At 37.3% G+C, this 26,895-nt stretch overlaps 1 protein-coding gene across 1 annotated transcript in view; it reads right to left on the bottom strand.

Annotated features, from left to right (window-relative positions):
* The window catches only part of MYO16 (myosin XVI), a 422,200-nt gene that overhangs the window by 5,812 nt on the left and 389,493 nt on the right, over positions 1–26,895 (bottom strand). Inside the window, exon 33 of the mRNA XM_036250228.1 lies at positions 20,654–20,745. Coding sequence (XP_036106121.1) covers positions 20,654–20,745 — 92 coding nt within the window. The remainder of the gene's footprint in view (positions 1–20,653; positions 20,746–26,895) is intronic.

The raw sequence follows: 26,895 nt of genomic DNA, 5'->3' as shown, positions 1-26,895 counted from the left end.
AACAGAAGATCAGAAGATGAGCCCAGTGTGCTCTGACTAATGATGTTTAATCTGCTTTACTTAGATTTATTAAATGTGTTAGCTTGTGAGGCATAAGAATCCTAGTTGTCCCAGTCAAGAGCTTTACTACTTTAGAATATCAAACAAATGCAACTATAAATATTTAAATGGCAGTCAAGTAATATAGAAACAACAAAAAGTATTTACAGCATTATTTAGCACTGTAAAAAAAATCTAGATCAGCGTTTCTCCATTCTTTACATTGCAGAATCTGTTGCAGTAACCCAAATCCTCACAGCTTCCCTTACCATTATTTGCTATTTCACAAAAAAGATTACCATTCAAAAGGCAATGATTTTTTAACAATAATTTTAGTTTTGATATTTACAAAAAGCATTTCTTTTCAGAAAGAGAAAAAATGTCCGTGGGGACGAGGGCTGCTGCTGGCAGGCACTGTGGGCGCGGGGTCAGGCTTCCCCGCAGGGCTCATTCATCCGGGTTTGTTTGCAGGATCAGGATGCCACGTCGGTGTGTGCTGATCTCAATGTCTCCCGGTGCTTTATCCTCACCCGAGGATATTTTTCCTTTTTTTTTTTTTTTGTACAGACAGAGTGGGAGGGAGAGAGAGGAAGGGATAGAGAGAGAGAAACATCGACGTGAAGGGACACATCGAGTGGCTGCCACCCGCACGACCAACCAGGGCCGGGGACAAACTGCAACCGAAGTACGTGCCCTTAGCGGGAACCAAACCCGGGTCTCTCCGGACCGCAGGCCGACGCTCTAACCGCTGAGCCAAACTGGCCAGGGCTCTCCCGGTGCTTTAAAAGATATGTTTCCACCCCATGTCACCACTTCACATCGCTCGTCACCCATTTATTTTCTTCTCTGGCATGTTTTACGTGATAGTGTTAGTACACAGAATCATCTTTCAGAACCAGAAGGCAAAGTGTTAGAAATGGGAAAGTAAAAAGTGTTGTTTCACATGTCCGGACCTTGGGGTATCAGACATCCTGCTTTTAAAGGAACTTTTTTTTTTTTTTTAAATTGTTTTTCTCTATTGATTCTAGAGAGAGAGGAGAGGGAGGGAGAGACAGAAATGTCAATGACAGAGAACACTGATTGGTCGCCTCCCACATGCCCCCCCACTGGGGATTTGGCCCACAACCTGGGCATGTGCCCTGGCCAGGAATCGAACTGACAACCTCGTGGTGCATGGGTTGATGCTCAACCACTGAGCCGCACTGCCTGACTAAAGGAACTTTTACACAAGCAACGCACACAAGAGTCTTGATGTGTTGCTCATTGCATACAGATGGAGCAAGTCAAAAAGAGGGAGTCTTTTAATTAAATCTTTTTTTATTCTTTTTATCTTTTACCCGGGACAATAAACTCTATGGAGGAGGGTTTGGAGAGACTTCAAAGAGGTGGTGACTTTTGATCTAAATTTTGAAAAATGAGATGGTCAATCAGATGAAAACGCAAATAAAGGCAGGGTGAGGTGCTTCCACAGGACTTGGTGTAGACATTGAATTTCATCTTTAACAGGCAGTCACGACCCTATGACAGGTTGGATGAAGAGATAGTGAGGTTGACAGCCTGAACTCCCGAGTCAGAGGGCCTGGACTGGAATCCTAAATGTGCCACCTAAGAGCTGTGTAACCTTGAGCAAGTCTCTCAGCTTCCAGCTCTGCAAACTGAGATCCCAATAATAATCTCCTTCACAAGGATGGGTAATGATTACATGAGTAACATATGTGAGCTACTTAAAAGTGAGAGCTCAATAAATGTGGGCCATTGTGACTTTGTCATTGTTAGCTGTTTGCCTTGAGAAAATCTCTAAACGTCCTGAATTATAGTTACCCTGATGACTCAATCAGACAATGTCAAATGTAACCACTTCTTGCAATTTATGGGCCTAGATAAATATAACGTAGTCCCTTCATTTCTTATTAACACAAGGCTCTAAAAATACTGAGCAACACACTTAATTTATAGCATAACTATGATTTATATGACTTTAAACTAAAGAAAGTTACTCAGGAAGAAAATGATGAAAGGTTTACAGGAGGTTTTTTGGAATTTTAGGAGGAAAATAAAAAGGGATACATAGATTTCAGTGAGTAATTCAAATAACTGTTAAATGTTCCTGAAATTGGGATTTGATATGTATTTTAGGGGTCCTTACAGTCTTGGAACAATCTAAGAGTTTTGCATTTTGATTTTTATGATATTTTTTAGAAAGTAATGTCATTGTGCTTCAGATCATTTGAATACCTACTATTTAAACGAGCACCCAGTGAGATTTTACCTTCTGACTTTGTGTTTTATTTACAAGTAGATTGAGACAAGTAATATTATTTGTATTCTTGAAGGTTAATGAGAAGAGAGTGATGTGTTTAATATGCAAGCAGGCGTTCTCCAAGGAAAAGCTGTGCTCTGACAGTGTAGGTGGCACAGCAGTTCAAGTAGAAAAGTGACAGAGACTTGGGCAAAACCAGTGGCACAGGGTGGTGGAAATGTACCAAAGTTCACTGACTCTGAGTCAGCATTCTATTTACAGTTTCACCAGTAAGTTCATGTCAGCTAAACACAATCACACCTAAGATAAAATGTTGAAATTTTAATCATTTTTTTTTTTTTTTTTTGCTTCTGTAGATTTTTGGTTCTACTGAATTTGTAAAATTGCTTAGGTTTTACAGCTGTAGTGAGAGCTAGGAGAATAAAGAGATTTTATGTAACAATTTAATTAACATTATAATAAAACACTTTAAGAAATATTAAAAATAAAAAAATTTTTCATTTTAAAGGGTCATGTATATTATCAAAGTGAGAAAAATGCTAATTGATGTGGGTAGAATTCCCTGTGGGTAGAATTAGTTACTGCTATGGGTGTCCTTTGGAGTCCAAAATGAGTAAATTAATCTCTACCTAGCACAATGCTTCCACTTCACTTACATGGAGGGTTTAAAGGGAGTTAATGTATGCATGCCTGAATTGCATGTTTGAGAGAAGGAACAGATGTTACCACAATACAAGCATGCCTCATTTTATTGCTCACTGCAGATACTGCATTTTTACAAATCGAACATTTGTAGCAACCTTATATCGAGTAAGTCTATAGGTGCAGTTTTTTCTATAGGCTCAAATTATGGTTAGTATTTTTGAGCAATAAAGTATTTTTTAATTAAGGTATATGTACATTGTTTTTTAGACATAATCTAATTGCACTCTTTCTTTTTTTTTTTTTCTTTATTGATTTTAGAGAGAGAGGAAAGAAGAGGGAGAAAGAGATAGAAACATCAATAAGAGAGAACACTGACTGGCTGCCTCCTGCATGCCCCCCACTGGAATAGGGCCTGGGCATGTGCCCTGACCAGGAATTGAACCAGCGATTTTTTGGTGCATGAGTCGACGCTCAACCACTGAGCCACACCGGCGGGGGTGTAATTGCACTCCTAATAGACCATAGTATATTATAAACATGACTTATATGCACTGGGAAACCAAAAATTTTCTATGACTTGCTTTATTGCAATGTTTGCTTTGTTGTGATGGTCTAAACAATGAACTCCCAGTATTGTGGTTTCATTTTTTTTTTTTTTTCATTTCGGGGCAATTGGGCACCTCACCTCCATCAAGGCCAAGAAAGGAAAAGAAAGAGAGTGCTTGGAAGTACTGCCAGACTGACCCTGGGCAAGTCTCATCCTCGTGATCAAGTTTACATCTTGCAGATTCAGACAAGGCCCTTTCAAACACCGTAAAGCCCTAGAAATGTATCAAAAATGCTCTGTGACTTTGCAATCACATAGGATATAGGTGGTTTCAGACCCATCAGTCTCTGGATACAGACATGTCTGGACGGGTCTGAATGACTAGAGTGGGGTCACTGAAGAGAGTGGTACAGTCACCATAGACTTCAGGGTGGCCAAAGAATACAATGTCTGAAGCAATCAAATAAGCTTCTCTTATGCTATGGTCTGAAAGTTTGTATCTCCCCAATTCACATGTTGAAATCCTAAAGCCCAATGTGATGGTATTTGGAACTGGGGCCGGTGGGAGGTGATCAGGTCATGAGGATGGAGCCCTCGTGTGTAGGATTAATGCTCTTATAAAAGAGATCGCACAGAGCTCCCTTGCCCCTTCTGCCATGTAAGGACAGACTGACAGGTCTGCTACCTGTAAGAAAACCTTTACCTGGCCAGGTGGCATCCTGATCGCAGACTTCCGGCCTTCAGAACTGCGAGACATAAATTTCTGTTGTCTATAAGCCACCTGGTCTGAGGTTTTTGTTACAACAACCCGAATGGATTAAGACAGTGTATGCCCCAAATTATTATTTTTGGATAGCATGGGGAAAAGGGTACTATCCTATAACAGATACAAAACCCAGGCTTCTGGAAAAGGGCACAGGCTGTCAGTTTAAGTCTTTGAAAACAATATCTTTTGATGGAGAATCTAATAATATGTTGTACATCGTTCTGTGACTTTTATTTTTAAATTTGACATTCGAAAGAGATCTGAATGCTCCAGAGTTGAGGGGCCACTTGTGATTCAGTATGAGAAAGCACTGAGTCAGAGTTTTCTGGGAGCTGGCCTTCAAAAAAACTGACAAAGGGGCCCACTTCACAACCACTGGAGGCCAGGCAGTGTTTCTCACCCCAATGTGGGCTGCATGTAAGGGGGCTGTCAGTCTTTTAAATATACACCCCTCCTCCCACCCCCCATCATTAGTTTACACTACCTAAAATGGGACCTTTGTTGCACCTATAACTCCACGTTTTATTTCTATTCTTAAGGAAAGATTACAGAAGGGAGCTAAGCCATAGACCATCAATAAATAGGTATGCCTCTTAACACCGCATTTCAAGCTCCCAGTACCCGTGAACAGACACAGAAATGATGGGGGTCCAAAGTCACTTCCCTATGGGCTAGGACACTGGTCCTCAAACAAAATCTCCGACTTTCAGCAGGTGTATCACAAGAATATTCTTTATTTGAAACAGCAACTCTTAGAAATAGTGATACTGAAGACATTGGTGACTACTAGCTCAGCAACTAAGTATGGGGGTTGATACAATGTTTTTATTTTGTAACTGAGAAAATCTTGCTGGTTTGATATTTAGCAGTTCAAGAGGTGCATGTAGGTTCCATGTACCACTCAGATTTGTAAAGTATGTGTGTCTTCTAAGGTCCAGGAGCTATCAGTTAGATATGAAGAGTTTGTAAAAAGAATGTAAAGACTGAGTTCACGCAAGTTTTTTGTTTTGTTTTTTTATCCTCACCCGAGGATATTTTTCCATTTTTTTTGTACAGATAGAGTGGGAGGGAGAGAGAGAGAGAAACATCGATGTGAAGGGACACATCGAGTGGCTGCCACCCGCACGACCGACCAGGGCCGGGGACAAACTGAACCGAAGTACGTGCCCTTAGCGGGAACTGAACCCGGGTCTCTCCAGACCGCAGGCCAACGCTCTAACCGCTGAGCCAAACCGGCCAGGGCAGTTCACTCAAGTTTTAATATCTAAAATGGAACAATTATAATTAGTTCATTTACTTCCAGGGGTTAAAAACCACTAAATCTCTCAGAATCTAGAATAAAACACAATATGATGTGAAGACTTAATGAGGTTTATTACTTATAATCTATTTACTAATGGAATTCTATTGACATTAATAGAGTTTTATGAGATGAACTAATTAAAATGAGATACAAATTTTCTTCACTTCCTGTGGATATGCATTTCTATGAATAATATTAATAAATGGAAATTAATAAGTTGCTGCTGATTTTTACCTTAAGTCTTTCCCTTCTAGGACAAAAATAGCCTTTGTTAAATAATTCATATGTAAAATCATGTTGCTGTTCATTTGTCACAGAATTGATTTTTCTATTGACTATTCACCCAGAGGTGAAAAGAGGCATTTACTGACATTTATGGAAATTAAAAGAAGAAAGTGTCTTGACTGAATAGTGAATGTTAGTGTTTCAAATGCAAATCCCATTCTCACTCCATGCTAACAAGATGTTGGAGGGAAAATGAAACCAAAATTCACAGTTTATAAAACCAAAGTTTATCTAAATATATCTTAAAATGTGGCAAAATATAAAATGTGATTCCAAAATGTCTTTGATGAAATGGTTGTATATTTCTATAATTCTAAAAAAAAACTAAAAATAAAATACAAAAAAAGAAAATGATCTGAAAGCGAAAATGATAGTTATAATTAACTAGTTATTAATAACAGGAAAGAAGCAAAGGGAAGGCCAGACATTACAGGCATGTTCCCTGGAAAACACTGGTGAAGGGAACCACACAGATAAGATAGACACATGCCAGTGATATAGGGAAGATACTTGCCTGTCAATCACACCTGGGGACAGAGAGGGTTGGCCAGAATGGGTGTGGTCCCTGTAAACCTGTAAAGATTTGGTACACATAATCCCCTGAACAAAGAAGCTTGATCTCTTGTGCTTTCAGGATTCTTGGGCCTCTTGTTGCTCTGGGGGTGCTCTCTTGGTTCTCTTGCATTCACCCATACGGCCCATGACCATGCAGACCCCACACGCAATGGACTAACAGACTGTGGCAGGGAAATAAATACAAGCTAAACTAGCCTAATGCTGGACTGGACCCAGCTCCAACATGGAAAAGAAATTCTGAGCACTGGCTCTAATTTAGCTCTACTGAAACCCCAGCTACACTTCTTCTGTGACTGGACTAAGGAAAATGGGACTTTGGAAAACCAGGAGTGTATTTCCATGGAAATAAAGCTTTCTACCATATCTCATCCTCCCGTGGAGGCCTCCAGAAATGCTTATTCCAGTGGTACCCCAAAAACCCCACTCCCACTAGCAATGAGGGGAGACGAGGCATTCTCTCCTCTGGTAACAAAAGCAGCATTTCTGGTTTAGGCAAAAAAGAGTTGATCCTTCCAAATTTGGAGTTAGACATTTATATAGCAGCCCAATGAAGTTCATTCTTGCTCTTTTGTTTCCTTTGTTGACTAAGAGTTAAATAAAGGGGAAAATATTCCTTATAAGGCATGTTACAAATTCTACTGAAAACAAGAGTAGTTATATCTGGACAACCAGCAGTGAGGGAAAGAAAAGAGGATTTTAATATTTTACCTTATCTGTACACTTCGATTTCTTTTAAAAATTAACTACTCTTCTTTTATAAGAAGTAATATTATATTGGAACAGATTTAGTATAATTTAAATGGACATTTATTTGCATTTGCAGCTGATTTTAAGTTCATAGCCATGAATAAAAATGGACTCTGATGAGTGAATGCATGTTTCTATTAATGAAAACTTATAAAAAAATAAATTTAAAATTGTACTGTACGTCATGTGATATAATTATTTTGTGACATTTTAGGATATGGATTTTGTATGAGCTCTGGTCTCTTACCTCAATTCATTTAAAAAACATGGCAGTACAAGTGACTAGCATATTGTAACAAAAATTGATAACACATATTTAGAGTATGCTTATAGTAATGACATATAGTAATGGGGTTCAAATCCAGGAACTATATGGAAAAACATAAGTCTATTATATTGGAAACAGAAAGTAAGAGTATTACAATTCCTTTTAAAATATTTTTCTTGGGACTATGCGAGACTCGCTTGAAATAGCAAGAGGTATTATTGAGGAAAATTAATCTACTAAATTTTATCTCTCCAAATAATAAATCTGTTCATATAGTTTGCTTATTCAAAAGTCTTTAACACCATTGCCTTTCACTAGACTAAACAATAAAGTTCACACACCTTAGCATGTTACATAAAGTCCTATATTTCTGACCACACTAATTATCCCAGCTTCATCATCATCCATTCTCACAAAGATTCTATATGTCAATCAGATGTACCCAGAACACACTCTATAGTTCTATTTATCTTCTCTACAACAGTCTTAGTTCAGATGCCTAAACACAGAATCTCCTGAAGTTTCCAAGTCCCAGCTCTACACGGCGTCTTCATGATATTGTTGCATATTTTGAAGCATTTTCACATGTTATTATTCTAACAGATTCTTATAACCATGTGAATAAGCAGGTTAAGTATTATTGCCCTCATTTCATAAAGGTTTAAATTCATCTTTAAAGCCCAAATTCACTTGGCTAGTGGTAGAGTCAGATGCAAATTCAAATACATGGAGTTTTATCTCTCTTCGTGGGTACCAATTGCATTACCTTCAAGTTTTCCTTGCCTGTTTATCAAGGAACACATATGCTTTAAATGACTATAAGATGGAAGGTGCTGTGATGAGTTCTACAGGACTTAGAATCATACAATATGACCTGCTGCAGCAAGAAGCATCCATTGAAACCAAGCAACAGGACAAATACATAGTTAAATAAATAAATGCCTAAACAGAACATGAAAGCAAAAGTGTCACAAGGCAGCACAGAATAATTAACTAATAAATTATATACGTAATCACTGTTGTTGAATACAGAGGAGACATGACTCATTTCAAGACAATATGGTCAAGACATTCATATTGGGCTGTGGAATTTTTTCTGGATTAAAAGAACAAGTAGGACACAAAAAGAAGAAAGGACATGTACATTGAATGGTTTAGGAATGGTGCTCATATTTTTGTTCATGTCTGCATTTACAATGACAAAATACACAAGACAGAGAAAAGCACCCTGCAGTGTGGTGTGGTACTTGAGAGTTGGCTTTGAGCTAGCAATGCAGCTGTGAGTAAGTCTTTCTCCTACTTGTTTGATTACCCAATATCTTAATTTGCATTGTTTTACAGAAGTTTAACTGTTAAGTTACTAATTTCTCAAGATACTTTTCTTGGAAACAACCACAGTCTGTATGTTATGGTATTAATATAATTAAATAAAAATGAAGACAACCATTTTATGAAATTGGATATTAAAAAACTATTGGCCCAACCCAAATATATATTTTTTAAAATAGTTATAATTAAGAAGGGGCATAGCTTAGCAACTTTACTGGCCGTGGAATTTATTGCCTGGGGGAGAGCATCTTCTCTGTCATCAACTTTGTTTCTTCCTCCAAAATTTAGTTACCAGTTAGAATCACCCACTCGAGAACTAGAGGCAAGAGAGGCAATTCTTTATAATCATTAAATGTACCAAAAAGTCTCTAAAAATTTAAAATATTTCTCAGGGTCTGACCAGTGTGACTCAGTGGTTGAGTGTTGACCAATGCACCATGAGGTCACCGGTTCCATTCCTGGTCAGGACACATGTCCAGATTGTGGGCCAAATCCCCAGGAGGGGGCATGCAGGAGGTGGCCAATCGATGTTCTCTCTCATCGATGTTTCTCTCTCTCTCTCTCTCTCCCTTCTTCTATCTCTAAAATCAATACAGAAAAAAATCTTAAATAATGAAAATATTTCTCGGGGTGCCCAACTTGTTATAGGGGACTAACTTTTCCTTTCCGGAAAATTAAGTCTATTAATTCTGAGAAATTTATGAGTGACAAGTTAATAAGAGTTATAAGCTTTAGTTTGATGGGAGAACCATTGATTATTATTTTGTGTAAAAATGTGTGATAAGCAATATCCCAATAATTCTATCATCAGAAGATACAAATATGCCCATTTTTTGATATTGTAAGAAATAAAGATTGCTAATAATGGAGGCTAATCTTAGTTAAGTACTATAAATAATAATGCTCAGAAGCAACATGTAAAATATTAAGCCAAATAAATGAGGAAGTGTGGTAGAGTTACTCAAGATGCTATAACAAGAAGACCACAAATACCAGTGGGTAACAAAAAGAAATACATTATTCACATTAAGGCCAAAATTATTGTTTATGATCAGTGAGTGACCTTCCATGTTGTTGTAAGTGCACTTTGCATTTGCTTGGGTCTTAGAGTATTCTGTACCCAGTTTTTAGATGGGAAAGGACATGGAAAATTCATAGGCAAAGTGGGGTTTGTGTGGGTCAAGCTATGAAGCGGCTCACACCACTATGGCTCCCATTCCATTGGCTAGATCTCAGTCACATGTATTCCTAACCATAGGGAGGCTGGGAAATGTAGTCTAAATATGTGTTTATAAAGAAATTGAATTGGTGGGCACAGTGTCTGCCACTGTGACCCTGGAGTCAATCTTTAGACATAATCACGGTAAATCATACAGGTACAAATGCTAGACAAAATAGGGAAAGGAAGACAGATTTCAGGAAGGATTAGGAAGGAAAAGAGAAGATTTTGCCAAAGTCGGTAACATATGAGAGCAAATCTATTAAATCAAGACTTAGTTCTAAAAATAGATAAAAATCACTTGCGAGTGTATAAATTAATTTGAATCCACTTGGGCTTCAAATTTTAGGCTTTTAATATCATTGAGTTCATGACACTTCTTTGCAATGTCACAGTTCATCTTTTTTAGAACCTATTCTGACAGTCAGAAATACAAAATGACAGTTCAAACAATAACATAATCATAGAAATCAGGAAAAAATCAGGTCTACAAGGTCTACTAAAGTAAAAAAAAAAATTTCTTCATCAACATTAGCTGATTATGTTTCAGCACAATGGGAACAAGACACTATAATTAACAAAGAACTTATATACATATTTGCATAACCAATGGACATAGACAATAGTTTGGGGAAAGCAGGGTGGGGGGAGCGGGGGGGAGGGGACAGCTGTAATACTGTCGACAATAAAGATATAAAAAGAATAAAAAACAGACAGGACCTTTAGTAGACACATTGGTAGGCAGCATAATTTTATGGAATTCACCTTATGCAATAAATCTTTTTAGAACCACCAAAAAAAGAAAAAAGAAAAAAGTCAGGAACTCAGGGGTCTTGTTTCCCAGGTATTTCTCCTCCAGTTCTCTGTTATCTTAAGCAGTAATAGAGCTATTTGCCTCATATTTTCCACTTACAGAAAAGGCAAATTCTTACTCCTTACTTATATTTTAAGCAGACTAAAGTTTCTAAAAATGGTAAATGGTAAATGGTTTTGAAGAAAGATAACACAATATAATCATATTTTATATTTAGCTTCTTGCTGATTGTATATTAACTTATAACTTAAAGCGATCCTTTTTTTAGAATTAACATTTTACAATTAATGGTAATTTCAACTTCCCTTCTTTTAAACATCTCCTAGTTTCTCCACTACAGTCACACTGGCCATCTTGCAATTCAAACATGCCTTTGTCTCGGGGCTTTTGCTGTTTTCCTACTTGTGATCCTATTTACCAAGTTTACCGGTACATTTGTCACATGGGAGTGAATTACAATATTTGGTAAATTTAGGAATATTCTACCAGTCTGCTTTCTCTTAATTCTTCGGAGGCTGCCTCTGGTTGACAATTACACAGAGCCAGCAATTTATTAAGTGCTTTGTGTTTGGAATAGAAAAATGATTAAGATGCATTCAATGTGTTCTCTATATGTTCAGAAGTCTATCAGGGTCTACATACAATATTGTAATACAACAAAAGAAGTTGTATAAAAGACATTCGCATTATAGAGTTAGAGGAACCAATTTACAGAGGCAACTACTTATGTTGCTTGGAAGGGTGCTCAAGGAATACCGTCAGGAGGAAAGTAATAATAAAGAAGCATCTGGAAGGCAAGTGATAAATGTGGAAAACAGGCATTTCTGGCAATGTACTCAGCATCAGGAGGAAGACAGCAGCATGGTTCTATGTGGCACAAAGTGTGGAAAATTATTATCAGAACAGAAAAATGTAAACTTACATTATTAATTTATACTAATATCAAAATACAGATTTTAGGTAGCTTGTAGTCCTACTGTAAAAAGACAAAAACAAAAACTTAAGCTTTAAAAATATTTGTAGAGAATATATCTTTATAGCAGCAGAATAAGAGTTTTTTTCCTTTTGTAACGATAAAGATATTCTTGACTAGAACAAGAAAAGCACGACCTATAAAGATAAGGACCGATTGATTTGAATTAATAACATTATAAGTTTATATGTGATAAATATATAAGCTTAGCCAAGACGAAGCAAGCCCACTACAGCCTATTTCTCTCACTGATTATACCTAAAACTTTTGATAGATAAAATACATAAATATCGATCTGTAGACTCAGAAAAGTAAACAAAAGCAAGTGAATTGTGGAGGCAATAAAAACATAGAGAATGAAAGCAGAATAAAGACATGCTCAGATTAAAGAAAATGAAGTAAATTTCTTGACCTGCTGCAGACAAAATGCTAAAGGAGGTTCTTCAGGGTGAAGTAAGTGATAGTGGAAGGAGAGTTAAATTAAAACTCTGGGAATAAAGAAGAGCCATAGAAATGGTAAGTTATGGTATACCAAAAAAGATGATCGTTCCCTGTTATATGTGACAACTATAAAGTATAGAGATGTACTGAATGTGACAACTATAAAGTAAAGGTCAATAATGGAAGTTAAAAGGAAAAATTACATTTCGTAGGAGTTTGGTGATTGCTGCACCATGGACTCAAGCAATGTGGTCTGGACACACACACTTCAGCAGAAGCCAATGGTAAACTTCCCTTATTCTTTTTTCCCCCTGCTTTACCTTGAAAACCCTATGATGAAACATCCAAAATGAACTATGAGAGAGTGCTGCCAGATGAGACTCTCAGGTCAGAAAGCACTCAAAGACTCACTTGAGAAGAGCAGAGAATAAGTAGGAACAGCATGGTTGTCTATGACTCAACTAGACCAAAGCCAGAAAGATGTCACTGGCTGATGTGCACACAGGTGGAAGGAAAGGACGACACTGTACCACACATGCAGTCGGAAGTGGAGCACAGGAAGCATGGATTGAGGTAAATTGGAAACGGTAAACAAGAAATGAGACATCTAACGATTGCAGTGCTGGTGTTAGTGATCTGAAATGCACTAACGTGGGACATTTCCAGTCAGGCCGCTACAAAATGTTCTGCTCTGGAAATGACAAACTCAGAAGAAACAGAATCACTATAATATTGAGGTAAGATGTCACACAGGCAGTTAGGGCTACAATACAAGGTAGGACTGAGGAATATCAATAAAACTTCTAGTAAAACCTATTCACATAACTATGATACAAGTCTGCTCCAACTACAGAGGCTGAAGAAGACAAAATTGAAAGCTTTTACATAAGTATTCAAGAAGAAATTGACCCTATACCAAAACAAGACATGTTGATAATTATAGGTGATTAGAATACAAAAGTAGGAAAAAAAGCAGAATAAAATGTCATTGAAAAATTTGGAGTATGGGTCAGAAATGAAGCAGGAGATTGGCTTGTGGATTTTTGTGAAGACAACAACTTGTCTATCACAAGTACATGCTTCAAACAACCAACGTATAACTGTACATGTGGACATCACCAGACAGCCAGTAAAGAAATCAAATAAACTATGTGATTGAAACCAGAAGATGGAGAAGCTGTATTCTCTCTGCCAAAATAAGACCAGGAGCAGATTATGATGCTGACCACAAACTGTTAATATTAAACATGACAGTAAAGCTGAAGAAGAGACTAAAAGGATTGTAGTACCAAAATATACCACAAATACAAAATCCTGATGAATACAAAATCCACATAAAAAGACATATTTGCACTGTTAAACTTAAGTGACCCAAACTAGAAGAACTATGGACTGAAACTAGAAATATAATTAGGGAAGAATGCAAAAATACAATGCCAGAGGTTAAAAAGAAAAGAAACATCAAGATGGATGACAGAAGAAACACTAAATATTGTCAAAGACAGGTAAGAAGCAAAAGTAAAAGGTGATACAAGCAGAGTTTGAAACCTGAACACAGGTTTTCAATGACTGTCATGTATAAAAAAAGAATTATTACACAGTCAATATAAAGAGATAAAAAACAACAAGAAAAACCAAACAAGATATCCTTACCAGAAGATACAAGGAAATAAAAGGGAAATTCAAATCTTACTGAACGACCAGGGAAGCACATTATCTAATCAGAAGAAAATCAAGGGAAAGTAAAATCAGAATCCTGAAGATCTATATGGAACAGACTAAAGGATGACAGACACCTTTGAAGGTTACTAGGAGAAAGAGCTGACATTCTAGAAAGTGAAGTGAAAGCAGTCCTGCACGCATTGGAAAGAAATAAACCACCAAGGGTAGATGGGATACCGGGAGATTTATTTCAAGCCACTGAGACTGAATCTGTAAAATCCTAACAAGAGTATGTCAACACATATGGAAATAAAACAATGGCCTACAGACTGGATGCATTTCCACATACATTCTAATTTTCAAGAAAGGAGACGTTAAGGAGAGAGGGCATTGTTCTAATATCCTACACAAGTACAGTGGATGTTTAAGCTAGATTCTAACTGTAAATATTTGTTGGATACTGGAGGGCTCCAAAGAATTTCAGAAGATTAGTCTATGTTTTACAGACCACAGCAATGCCTTTCACTTCATGAATCATGAGAAACTTGGGTTGCTCTGAAAGAAATGGGTTGCTCAGCACCGGACGGTCCTGATGAACAACCTGCACGTGGGCAGGAAGCCACTGTCAGGACAGTGTGCAAAAACTGGCTGGTTTCCTATAGGCAAAGGTGTCAGGCAAGGATGCATTTTCTCTCTCTTTTTGTTCCATCTGTATGCAAAATACATCATATGAAAAACGACTAGACTCAGAGGAAAGTGAAAATTGTTGGAAGAAACATCAATAAGTTAAGATAGGAAGATGACACCCTCCTATCGGCAGAAAGTAGCAATGATTTGAAATGACTCCTGATGAAAGTAAAAAAGAAAGTGTCAAAGCAGGACTGTATCTGAACATCAAAAGACAAAAATCATGACTACAGAAGAATTACACAACTTTCACATAGACAGTGATTCTGAAATTGTTAAAGATTTTTCTTACCTTCAGTGATCAATTCAAATGGAGACTGCAGCCAAAACATCAAGAGAAGACTGAGACTCAGAAGAACAGCAGTGGAAGAATTGGGAAAGATCACCAAGAGTAAAGATGTGTCATTAGAGACCAAGGCTAAGGTCATCCACGCTCTCATATTGCCAATTACTATGTATGGATGTGAAAGTTGGACAGAGGAGAAAGCTGGTAGGGGGAAAACAAGGATTCATTTTAAATATGGTGTTGGAGAAGAACCTTACTGATACCCTGGACCACCAGAAAGACAAACAAGTGGGTCCCAAAGCAAATTAAGCCTGAAACATCACTAGAGGCAAAAATGACAAGGTTTAAAAGTGTCATGGAGGGTTATGCACTCAATTCAGGATGGTTTTCACCTTGACATGGCAGGCAGGGATGAAGTCAGGACCTGGGACTTATATTTCTCCAAAAATATGGTGCCAGCATTGGTCAGGTGGCTCAGTTGGTTGGAGTGTCATCCCTTGCACCAATGGTTGTGGGTTTGATTCCCAGTCAGGACAGGTACCTAGGTTTTTGGTTCAACCACCAGTTGGGGTGCATATGGGAGGCAAGTAATCGATGTTTCTCACATTAATATTTCTCGTTCTCGCTTTCTCCCTCCTTCTCTCTCTAAAATCAAAAGAAGCATATCCTTGGGTGTATATGTGCGTTATATATATATGTATATATGTATATATATACACACGCATATATATGTATATTATATATTTATTGTGCCAAAGCAAATATACAAATACAGTAAAATGACAAGATTTATTGAAGTTGGGTATTTTACTAATCACTGTCATGTCTTTTCTAAGTTTATAGCATTTCATAACAAAGTATTTTTGAAAATCACATACATGACATACATATTTTATCAGAATCCAAGATAAGTGCTGGAGCCTGCTGATTCAATCTAATCTCCTGCATAGTTTAGGTAGCACCTTTCTATTAGAATCAGAATTGATGTTCAGAATATTGACCGTGGAAAAAGAGGAATGCTATAATAATAATACCAAGCAGTTTTTTTTGTTTTGTTTTGTTTTTTAGCGTTTATTATATAGCAGGCAGCATGCTTGACAGGTTACATATATTCTCTCAGATCAATCTGAAAAATAAGTACTACTTTCTATATGCACATGTTAAATAGCAGATACAGGATTAATACCTAGGTCTTTTGTTTCCTTAATTTTAGAAATTAAATTGAATTAATATTGAAGTTCTTAAGTTAACTAGAATTTATACTTAACCACATCTTCTCAGTTGCATTGTTACTCCCTCCCTTATGCGATAGTGTTGGCTAATTGCAGCTTTCCCATCTGGCAGGTGAGCATGCAGAAATACGACCTTTCTCCTCTTTAAAAACATCGAAATTCTGATTTCTAATTCTTCTCATGTCTTAAAATTGATTTCTCTTCATTGATAACAATGTCTTCACTAGGAAAACGCTGTGCATTTGAATACATTTGGGATATACATACGGTACAATTTTATGAAGGAAAAAATACAAAAATTCAGTTTTGTTTTTTATTTTCTAACTTTATATCTACATAGAATATGTCCCTTTTCTGTTGAAAATGCCACCATTTAACTCATACCATCAGGTTAATTCACTGCTTTCATCTCTTGCATCTAATATGGAAGTCATGAATGGTACCTATTTATTTTCAGAAACTTCAGCTGTGTCAAAGAGCTTCTATGCTAGATCTCTGTCTGTTTGTAGCTCCTAAATGAAATACATATATATTTCCTTTTGAAATGGTCATCTAATTATTATTTCCTATTATATGCTTTAGAATTGTCCCTTAATTATTAAACTAAAAGTCTAGATTCAGTTATTTTATCTAACCCTTTCTTTTCTATGCCACAGTATATTTCAAAGAAGTCTATATAACAAATAAAATGAATATAGAAAGAAGGCATTGGGTTTATTTAGTGCCCTGCAACTCTTCATTTTGTTGATATGTGACATTACAAAAAGGTTTCTTTGATCATTCAGTAAAACAAACCACATAACAATTTGTTTCTTGATGTGGATCAATTGCATATTGATTATGTTATGACTTTCATTGGCAGCTATTTCTGGAGAGGGCTAGATATATATTAGGCCCTTGGGTGCTGGAATGCCACTATTTTATTAGACACCATCAATGTTTCCTTACAATGAACATTTGAATCTGACAGATGTTAATAAAAAATTGTATACACTTTAAAAAACAAAAGAATATAAAAAAGGTTTGGCAAGAAATATGATAAATTCCCATAATGAAAATCAAAGATCATAAACCACACAATATTATTCTGGAGAACAGATAGCTGAGAGGAATAAAGGCATTCATTGAAAGTTGGTAACATTAAAATGAGAATGTAAATACAAATAAACTATGCTCAAATGGAAAAAGAAAACATCTCATTTTTCAATGTCAAGTGTGGACCCCTAACCAGATGTGCAGCTAGCAATTTTATGCCAAGGGCAAGCACTAAACATTTATTTTATCCAACCCCGTCTGGTATCCTCCTGTCTCAGGACCCCCTCCTGTGCAGCTCATGCTTTTGCTCTATTTATAATCCATGGGCTTCCTGTGTCAGGTGACCTGGCCTTCTGCGTCAGCAGAGGATTGCAACCACAGCTAAAAATGCTAAGTAGTCATTCTGGGTTGGAAGACGTTCTTAGTATTTCACTCACTGCCGAGTCTTTGGCCACTGCATTATTCCTAAGGCTTTGCATGATGCCAAATGGCACCAAAATTTTTTAAAAAGTGATTTTACATCTCATAAAATGTCAGGTAGGTAAATGGCATATTATCTTTATAAATGCTGTGGAATTCTAAAACCAACCTGAAGTGCCTTCTGTACCCTATGGAATCCAGCTTGAGTACTGGGATGTGCCACCAAGCCCCTCCAGGCCTGGTATGTGGAATTCCATGATGCCACACATTCGCTGCTGGTTTTATTCATGCCGAGTGCTTTGGAAGGTCATGAATATTTCATCTTGGCTCACAGCATGGACCTACCCGACCCATATAAGGAGCATAAATGAACTCGGTCACGTTTGTGATACAGCTAATGTCTGCTTTCACTATTTTAAAATATTTTAAGTCAAATTAATTTTTACTACTTTTATGTAAACCATATTTTGAAAATTAATAAAAATCATGATGCAACCAAATATAAACTCTATTTTTATATTCAGTATTATGAGGAAAGAAACTAGTATTAGTCAAATTAGTGTCAGTCAAAATTCTTATTTGCAAGGAATAAAAACTAGCTCTGAACATCTGAACAGTTAGAAGCTGAAAGAACATGAAGTTGAAGGAAAGCTCTGGCAAATGGACAGACCAAGGTGGGCACAGTGGCTGGCAGTACACATACGATGACCAACATCTGCTGCCACTGGAGGGGGCCCCCACTGCCAGCTGTGACTTCCTAGGGCGACATCTATTCTGTCTTTTCCTTTATATGCCTCTCACTCCATAATCCATGGTTAATAGGCTGACTGAGCCCATCTCACATGTATTTGTCTAGCTGTCAAAGGAGAGAGAAAAAGGGAGTCTCCCCCCCTTAACATTGCACTGTGGTAGGTCAGAAATGTAAACATGTGACTGACAGCTAAACTAACAAATCATAAATGTCTATCTACTATGGCTACTTAGATTTTTGTCTTGAGCCAAAAATTCTACACATTTTTTAAGAAAAATTCGAATGACTTCTGCATTCCTTTTAATGGGTTATGGTAAATTTGTTCTCAAATACAGGACATATGATGTTGACATCCATTCAAACTGTGAACTCTGAATTTTCCCTGTCATCTTGGGCAAATGACTAAATACATTTCCTGCTTTCTTCACCTACAATAATGCCCATATATTTTTCTCTCTTTATAAAGATTTTCTTAAAATCACTGGTGATGCTAATTAAAATATAGACATCCTCAAAGAGGGTCTGTTCAATTTTTTTAGTCAACATTTAGTTTTACTTTTACATGTCCAATCAGTCCGACTGATTTTATAGAATTCCTACTTAACTACATTAGTAGAAAATCTAAAATGCAATATGCTGTATGTGTCCACAGTTCTATAAATGTCACACAAGAGGCATTTATGCTGAAAGACATGTAGCCATTAAATGCATAGTTTCACATAACTGGTATAGCTTTTCAACAGTGAGGAATGTGTCCTACATGAAAATACCCGAGCTTTTGCATGGAATAAAATGAGCCTGGTTTTCCATTTTCTTGAAAAAATGCATTGTGAGATAACTGGAGGCAGAGATGTTTGCATTTGAAAACAAGCCTCCATTGAGAACTAGGAATGGGAAATTATTCCTGATGACCTTTCCCATCTCTCTTTGCTTCTTGGCCAAGTCCGTGAAAGATCAGAGGAAAAGTTACAGCGATGCCTATGTTATGTACCTTCTTTCAATGTTAATCCTTTTCTCTATGAACCACAGTAGAGTGGGAGCCCTGGGAAGGATGTCAGATGGCCTAGCATTGTGCTCCAGTGTGCAGGAGTCAACCCTGCAATAAAATCCAACCAGTGTTCATAACAAGTAGGGTCCCCTGTGAATCATCTTAGATAAGGCATCTGTAATGCTTACAAGGTAAAGCAAATGCATCTCTAAGGAACAGAGGGGAGATTAGGACAATCTATTATTGCAACCAATCAGCATTTCTTTCTATTTCAGTGCCTATATATCAGTGTAAATGATTTCAGCAGATTACCTCCTGTGAGATTTATTTTTAAGATTAAAATTATTGATTTTTCTCACTACCTCATTAGCGGAATTAGAAAAACCTCGTCTGATAATAAAGCCATACCTATATAATGCCAAGCTCAGATGCAAGCTGATCATTAGCTAGACAGTGGATTTCATAAAAACTTCCGGATACTCGATTGAGATTTGAAAATATTTTATGCAGATACTTGAAATAATAAAAGTTGTATGGTAACTTCATACAAAATAAGAATTCTGTTGCTATACTTTGAATATGTTGATAATAAAGTCTGATATATTATTGTTTGTACACCACCTTGAATACAAAGTCGTATCTTTTTTAAGATAACGATTGAAAACGGTCTTTTAAAATTCAGTATAGCAAACCACTAAATTATATGATAAAAATCCTTTTTTTTCCCTCAAAGCATTAGTGGTCATTTTTTTCTTGAAGTGATAATCTTTATTTTGGTCACCTTTTAAAGGCCAAACACATTAGCATATATGTGAAATCACAGAAACCCAATGAAAAAAGGCTTTGTGCACTGTCATCTCATTTTAATTTCACTGTGCTCCGATCACATGTCATTTAAATGAATTTGGATTACATGGAATTTGGAAGCAGTGACTTAGATATAATGGCATGCCATAAAACCACAGGTGCTTCAAGCATTTTATTTCCATGTGTTGTCACTTAAAGTCCCCCTATTTTAGCTGAGGTCAAATGTGGAAAACATATTAACAGCATTTGGTAAATTTAATATCATCTTCCCCTGACAGTGATTTTAAAATACCATAACATACATTATGTCTACCATATTTCACTTATGATATATTTATTAATTTTCATTTGTATAGGGCAAATTATTATTTTTTAAACCAGTAGAAAACTGAAGTCAATTGAGATAGAGGAGAAAGTAAAACATTTGAGTTGGAGAAACTTAGGGCAGAGATGAGAGTAACTCCCTTCTCTAGTCCAGTAAAATAAATATGTTTTTAATCATACCTTAATGAGTACATTGTCATAATTTAATTTCAGTTATTATGGCATATGTGAATATCTGGGGGTCATTACCTGAGTGCTGTGACTCTCTCTGTGTCTCTGAAACGTTGAGGTCGCTGTCCCACTCACAGACAACAGGGAGAATCCCTCTTCTTCAGGTACACCTATTGCAGTCAACACAAAATAGTTAAGTTGTGTGTCCTTTCCCTGAATAAAAAATGTTGTGTACTTATTGTAATAAACTAAAATTGTTCTATTTTATGGATTGAAATAATCATCAGTTAAACATTGAATATAAAATTTTTCTAAGAAAATATGGGAGAACAAAATATTGCTGTATCTCCATTTAATAAAAGAAAAAATGTACTGGCAAAAGAGATAAAATGATAATGAAGAAATATGTTAACATAGCAAAAAGTGAGATCAAATGATAATGAAGAAATATGTTAACATAGCACAAAAGTGAGCACAATTGAGCAAAGAAGTATTGAAGAGGAGAAGGGAAACTTTTCTAGAAACTGAACATTGATGAAATATCAGTGGGTGAAAGTAAATGAGTTCCTTGAGTTGCTACACAAGGCAGAGTTTTATTTCATTTGTGGGGTAGCAGGGATGCAAAGAAGGGATCAATCAAGTGCCAGATAAATGCTACAGACTATAGTTTATTTTACATACAAATGGAGGTAAGAGATTGGGTGGAATTCTATGAGGAAAAGGTCGGGGTAGCTGCCCATCCACAACCGACCAATTCATAGCCAACGATATAGAATGAATTGTGGATTTGAGAAAATTGACTCCTCCACAAGTAATACAGAAGTACCTATGGAGCACCAAAGGATTTAACTAGTTGTACCTTATTACAGAAGCAGAACTGCTGACACCTTGGGCTATATGATTCTCTGCTGTGGGTGCTGTCCTGTGCATCATGAGATTTTACAGCATCCCTGGTCTCTACCCTAGATACCAGTAGCACCTCCCCAGTGAGACAACCAAAAAATATCCTCAGAAATTGCCAAACATTCCCTGGGAAGCAAAAGCATCCCTCGCTGAGAACCATCATGAAAGAGGGATCAATATAATCACAAGTGACTTACTAATGAAAAGGAATAGATTAAAAAAATAATTACCCAATGGAATGAGTTCAACTCAGAGAACTTCAAATTCTGAAATGATTGCTACTCTCAGCTGAAATCATAATTAGCCAGTATATGTAATTTATTAAACATATACATGATTCTTAAATTAAAATCATTAGAAAATCACTGCACACTTTTTCCAATTACAGCAGAGAGTCCGTTGCTCAGGGAAGTCCACAAAATCTTCTCATCACATAACAAGGCCTCCCAATTGATCTTCCTGTTATGTATGCAAATAATCTGTATGGAAAGGTTGGCTTCATTGAGACTGGGCAGACTTGGGCTGGCACCTGAAAACTGACACTCCTATGGATGGGGGGATCATGCGCTAGAGACTGGGTCCTACCTTAATCACCAGCAATGCCTTCAGCTGGCTAGGGAAATAATGTATTAGAGACCATGGTCACAGGTATGGGAAAGCAATGTTAGAGTGATCTGAAATCTAAACAGGTAGCAGGGAACATGGACATCTAAGATCGGGCACAAGTTGGAATTCCGGGCAACCACATCAGCAGATGGTTGGCAACATGTCCAGGGAGCAGGACACAGCAAAGAGTTTGGGGCTCATGTGAAGGAGGGGTATCAAAGGTGAAGCCAAGGGTAGATCTACAAGCAACACCAATGTCTACTTCCAGAGAACATGGTTCTTCACTGGATGTTTTTCTAAAACCAGGCCCCTGAGGCAGGAGAAGAAAATTGTAATCCATTTTCCAAAACTAAATTAGAAGTTAGAAATGTACTCTCTAAATCAAAGCGGAAACTCTGTTTAGTGAGGATACACACTCACAGCCAAACCAATAGCATAACGTGCTTTACATAACATCAGTTTAATAAAGTTAAGAGATATTTATGGTCAGCCTCTGACTAAGACCCTGGAAAATACAACGAAGAACAAAGAAACGCCTCTACTCCTGAGGAGCTCAATTTCAGTGGAATGACCCTTAACCAGGACATACAATAGAATGATTTAAGAGGTAAGTAAGAGTTCAGGTAATCCTGAGCAGCATCTTGAAGAAAGCAGGGATTAACTGAAGGGATTAGGAAAAAACGTGATGGTGGAGATGCCAAAGGATCCGGGCCTTCAAGGATGAGAAGGATTTTGAATGGTGAAGAGGGTTGAAAAGAACAAAGGAGATAAGGCAATAAAATACACAAAGACTGCTTCACAGCTGAGTGGCCTGTAAAAATCTAATATAATATTAAATGTCAACGGTAATAAAAAAAGAGAGAGAGAAAGTATGGGCAGAGGAGGGAGCCTGGAGGATGTGTTGGAAGATCAGAAGTTAAATTACTTTATACAACATTTCACAGATATTTGACAATATTTTGTAGGTGATGAGTAGAACCGTAGATTTCTGAGAGGGAATGTAACACCATTTTTCCGAAGTGGTAAGTTAAAAGGCATTTTCTACCTGTTGACTAAAGAAATCATTGACCTCAGAACTGTGGCAGGGTCCACAGGACAGGGGCAGATGGCTTCAGTTTGGGCAAGGTGAATGTGTGGGAACGGGGAGCCAGGTCATTGCAGAGGGAGAAGAAAGGGGATGCCAGAGAAACTCTGTGAATAGTGTCCTCTGATGAAGGAGGAGGACAGGAAGGTCCTCCTCTGGACCTCTGGAATGAGGGCTATGGAGTGGAGGAAATTCTTGACAGTGATAGCAAATCGGTGAGAGAACCATGTTATGGTTAATATATTAAGAGACTGAGAACTAGCTAAAGCAATAGCTGAGAGGTGCTGAGGTGCAAAGGAGGTCAGAGTTCAGGCTTTTATTGTTTTCAACCAAATGATATTTTATGTCATTGCCATATTGAAAGCAATATTTTTTTAAGGCAAATAATCTAAAATTGACACCAAAGGCACAAACCATGAAGGGGGGTGGGGGGAAGGATGGGCCCATAGACTGAGAGGTCCTGGCTCCATTCCCGATCAGGGCCCGAGTCCGGGTTGTGGACTTGATCCCCAGTAGGGGGCGTGCAGGAGGCAGCCACTTCATGTTTCTCTCTAGCACTGATATTTCTCTCTCTGTCCCTTCCTTTTTCTCAAAAAAAAAAAAAAAAACAAAAAAACAAAAAAAATCAATAAAAAGATATTTTAAAAAAGGATGAAAACCTCCATTCAAACATTAAAAACAAATATGTTAAGAATGTCATAAAAATAAAATGCAAATTAAAAAGAGCAATATAGAATATTTAAATACACTAAACAAAAGGCTTTATTTTTCCTTAAGCATCCTATAAGTCAAAATAAAGGTCCTACCCTCAGATGTTAAAATATGAGCAAAGAATATATATAGAAAATTAAAGTGAATATAAATGACCAATAAATAATAAACATGTTCATTTTTGTTAAGTATTCAAAGAAGTGCATATAAGACTACAATAAATTACCCATTTCTATCAAAGTAACAAATATTTCTAAAATTTTTATTATATAAAATTCATACACATATAAAAATGAAGAGAATATGTAGTGAAATTCCATTTATTCATCACCAAGCTTTGGAATTTTCATTATTTTAATCTTGTTTCATCTACTCATTATCTTTTTTAAAAAAAATTCCAGAAATTTAAAAAATTTCCAAAGTCATTTAACATGTAAATTTTTGAGCATGTGTCCCTAACTGATAAGGATAATTGTGTGTGTGTGTGTGTGTGTGTGTGTGTGTGTGTGTGTGTGTTTAACATAGCAAAGATTTCCTCATGCAGCTCAGGAGAACACAGGTATGCATAGGCTCTAGAAAAAAACCCAAGTCTTGGTGATAGAAAATTCAACTGTGTATTCCCACAGGGTTGAAGAATCCAGTGTTGGTGGTGGGGGGAGTTACATTTAAGTTTAACCTGGAACCACTTATTTATTGACTCCCATTGGAAAGTAGGTTTCTCATGGCTACAACCTTTTCTCCAGACCAGGTTCTGAGATGATAATTTTCCCAGTTTAAACAGTTCTATGTACCTTCCTTGACATACTCTTTCTGTGGCAGCAACAGTGTGCCTCAGAGTGCTAAGCATGTCTATTCTATATCAAACCTTCATTTTAAAAAGCCACACTTGCTCAAATTATAGCAAGAGCTAAAGTTTCTGAATCTCTATGCATCCTACCTACCCCACCCCTCCAAATACCCATCCCTTCTGCTCCAAGACAGCATGCTTAGGTTTGGGGGAAGGCATTCTCCACACTGATCTGAACCTCATAATAGATACCAACACTCCATGGAACATCCTGCCCTTCCCTGGAGCTTGGCAGAGGGGCAGTCAGGAAGTCATCACCCTTAATCCAGGATCCAGGCTGGGGGAGGAGGCTCTGGTGTAGTGGGTGCTACTCAGAGCTTTGTAAATTATACCTTCCCTAGGATGCTCAGGAAGAACATCTTTTAGGACATTCTCATCAGTTATGATGTGGATTCAGCCCCTTGAGATTTGTGAAGTGATTCTGAAAATATCTGAGACTCAGAGATAATGAAGTCTACATGCAGAGCCCAATGCATTTATTTAAAGTCTTCTAAGAAGGAAAGAATGGGACAAACTGTTGTGGTGACCCCCAACCATAAAATTATTTTCGTTGCTACTTCATAACTGTAATTTTGCTACTGTTATGAATCGCCATCAGAAATATGTGTTTTCCGATGGTTTAGGCGACCCCTGTGAAAGGGTCATTCAACCCCCAAAGGAGTTGCGACCCACAGGTTGAGAACCACTGAGTGTAAAGGGTGGTTGTGACACTGTATTTTATATGCTTAGCCAGTTAGAATCTTTTAGTCATATTCCCTGTCATTTTCTAGGAACCCAAATTATTTTAGTCAACATCAATAGGGTTTGGATGTTCTTTTGATGTCTTTCCTGATCTTTAACTCCATTCCTCTCTTGGCTTCTACGAAATCGGACATCTGTGTTTTCCTATCTCTTTGACCACCTACTCTGCATCTCCATGTCTGCCTTTCTTAAGGTATATTTCTCAAAGTTTGGCAGTCTGCACGGCTTTGTGGTCAGATATATGTTTTTCTCATTTCTCTTCATACTTCTTCTCAGATGCTATAAATCATCTCCATTTCTCAAGCTCCCTTCAAAATTTGCTTTTCCTCTCTTCTATCTTGGAATCCTCACCTAAACTCCACCGCTATCATCATCATTTCTGCAACAATAATCTATAGACAGAAGTCCTTCTTAGCTCTTGAACTGCAAATCCTACCCACAGAATTAACGTCCTCTTAGAACTTTCCTTTCCCTCTGTTAAGGAGTGCACTATTCTGCATCTTTAGTCCCAAGTTCTTGGAGTCATTCTCCCCTCCTTTTTCCTTTTCTGCCCATAGCAATACATTCTCTAAAGCTCTTGCTGGTTGTACACAGCCTGTGAAGGCTCAAGTGCAGGAACACAAAGTCGGTACTCCCAACGTAAAGTTTGTGTTCCATTGCTTAGCCTGAATATGAATGCAGTCAGGTAAATTTCTCCAAAATAACAGACAGAGCCCACTCCAAACAGGAATGACCCTTTCAAAGACACCCTTTAAACTGTTATCCAATGCTCTGCATACTCTTAACACTTTCTTTCTTATCTTATTTACTGTCTTTACCTATACTGTCAAAGCCCACAAGACATCGTGCAGTACATTTTCTTAAATGAAAGAAGGTGTTCCCTTCTTTCTTGTCTGACTCTTATTTGTTTTGAAAACCCCAACCTTCATCAAGAAATGCCCTTAACTATCCTAGCCCATAAGAATCTCCTCTTCTATGTGGAGGTCTTATTTATGTGGTTGATTTGACTCTTGCCACTGGCTGCCCTATTTTGTGATCTCTCTTGATAGGCAGTGTCAACATCTCATGTATTTTCTTTCCTTTCATGTGTGTGCTCACAACCTTGAGTTGCTTAGATGTCCTATCGCTACCCATGCACAGCACAATGCCTCCATGCAACAGGTACCCGATAAATGTTTTAATTGACTGAGGTGCATCTGCCTTTCACTAGCTTCCTTCTGCCATTCTGCTCCTTATATGATTTTGAATCCTCCAGCCTAGGGATAAAACAGATCCTGTCCTGAACTCCATCCACATATCCTGACTTCCTTTCATCCCAGAAGCTCCAAATTGCAATGTCTGTCATCACCCTGCCATCAAAATGATGTGCCTGTTTGACTGTGCACATGCATGGATTTGGGTCTATGTTTAATAAATCACAGGGCAATG

This window comes from Molossus molossus, unplaced genomic scaffold (genome assembly GCF_014108415.1).
Source record: "Molossus molossus isolate mMolMol1 unplaced genomic scaffold, mMolMol1.p scaffold_m16_p_9, whole genome shotgun sequence".
Lineage (NCBI taxonomy): Eukaryota > Metazoa > Chordata > Mammalia > Chiroptera > Molossidae > Molossus > Molossus molossus.
Note: the sequence above shows the minus strand (reverse complement) of the source record. Positions and strands in the feature narration are given on the sequence as shown.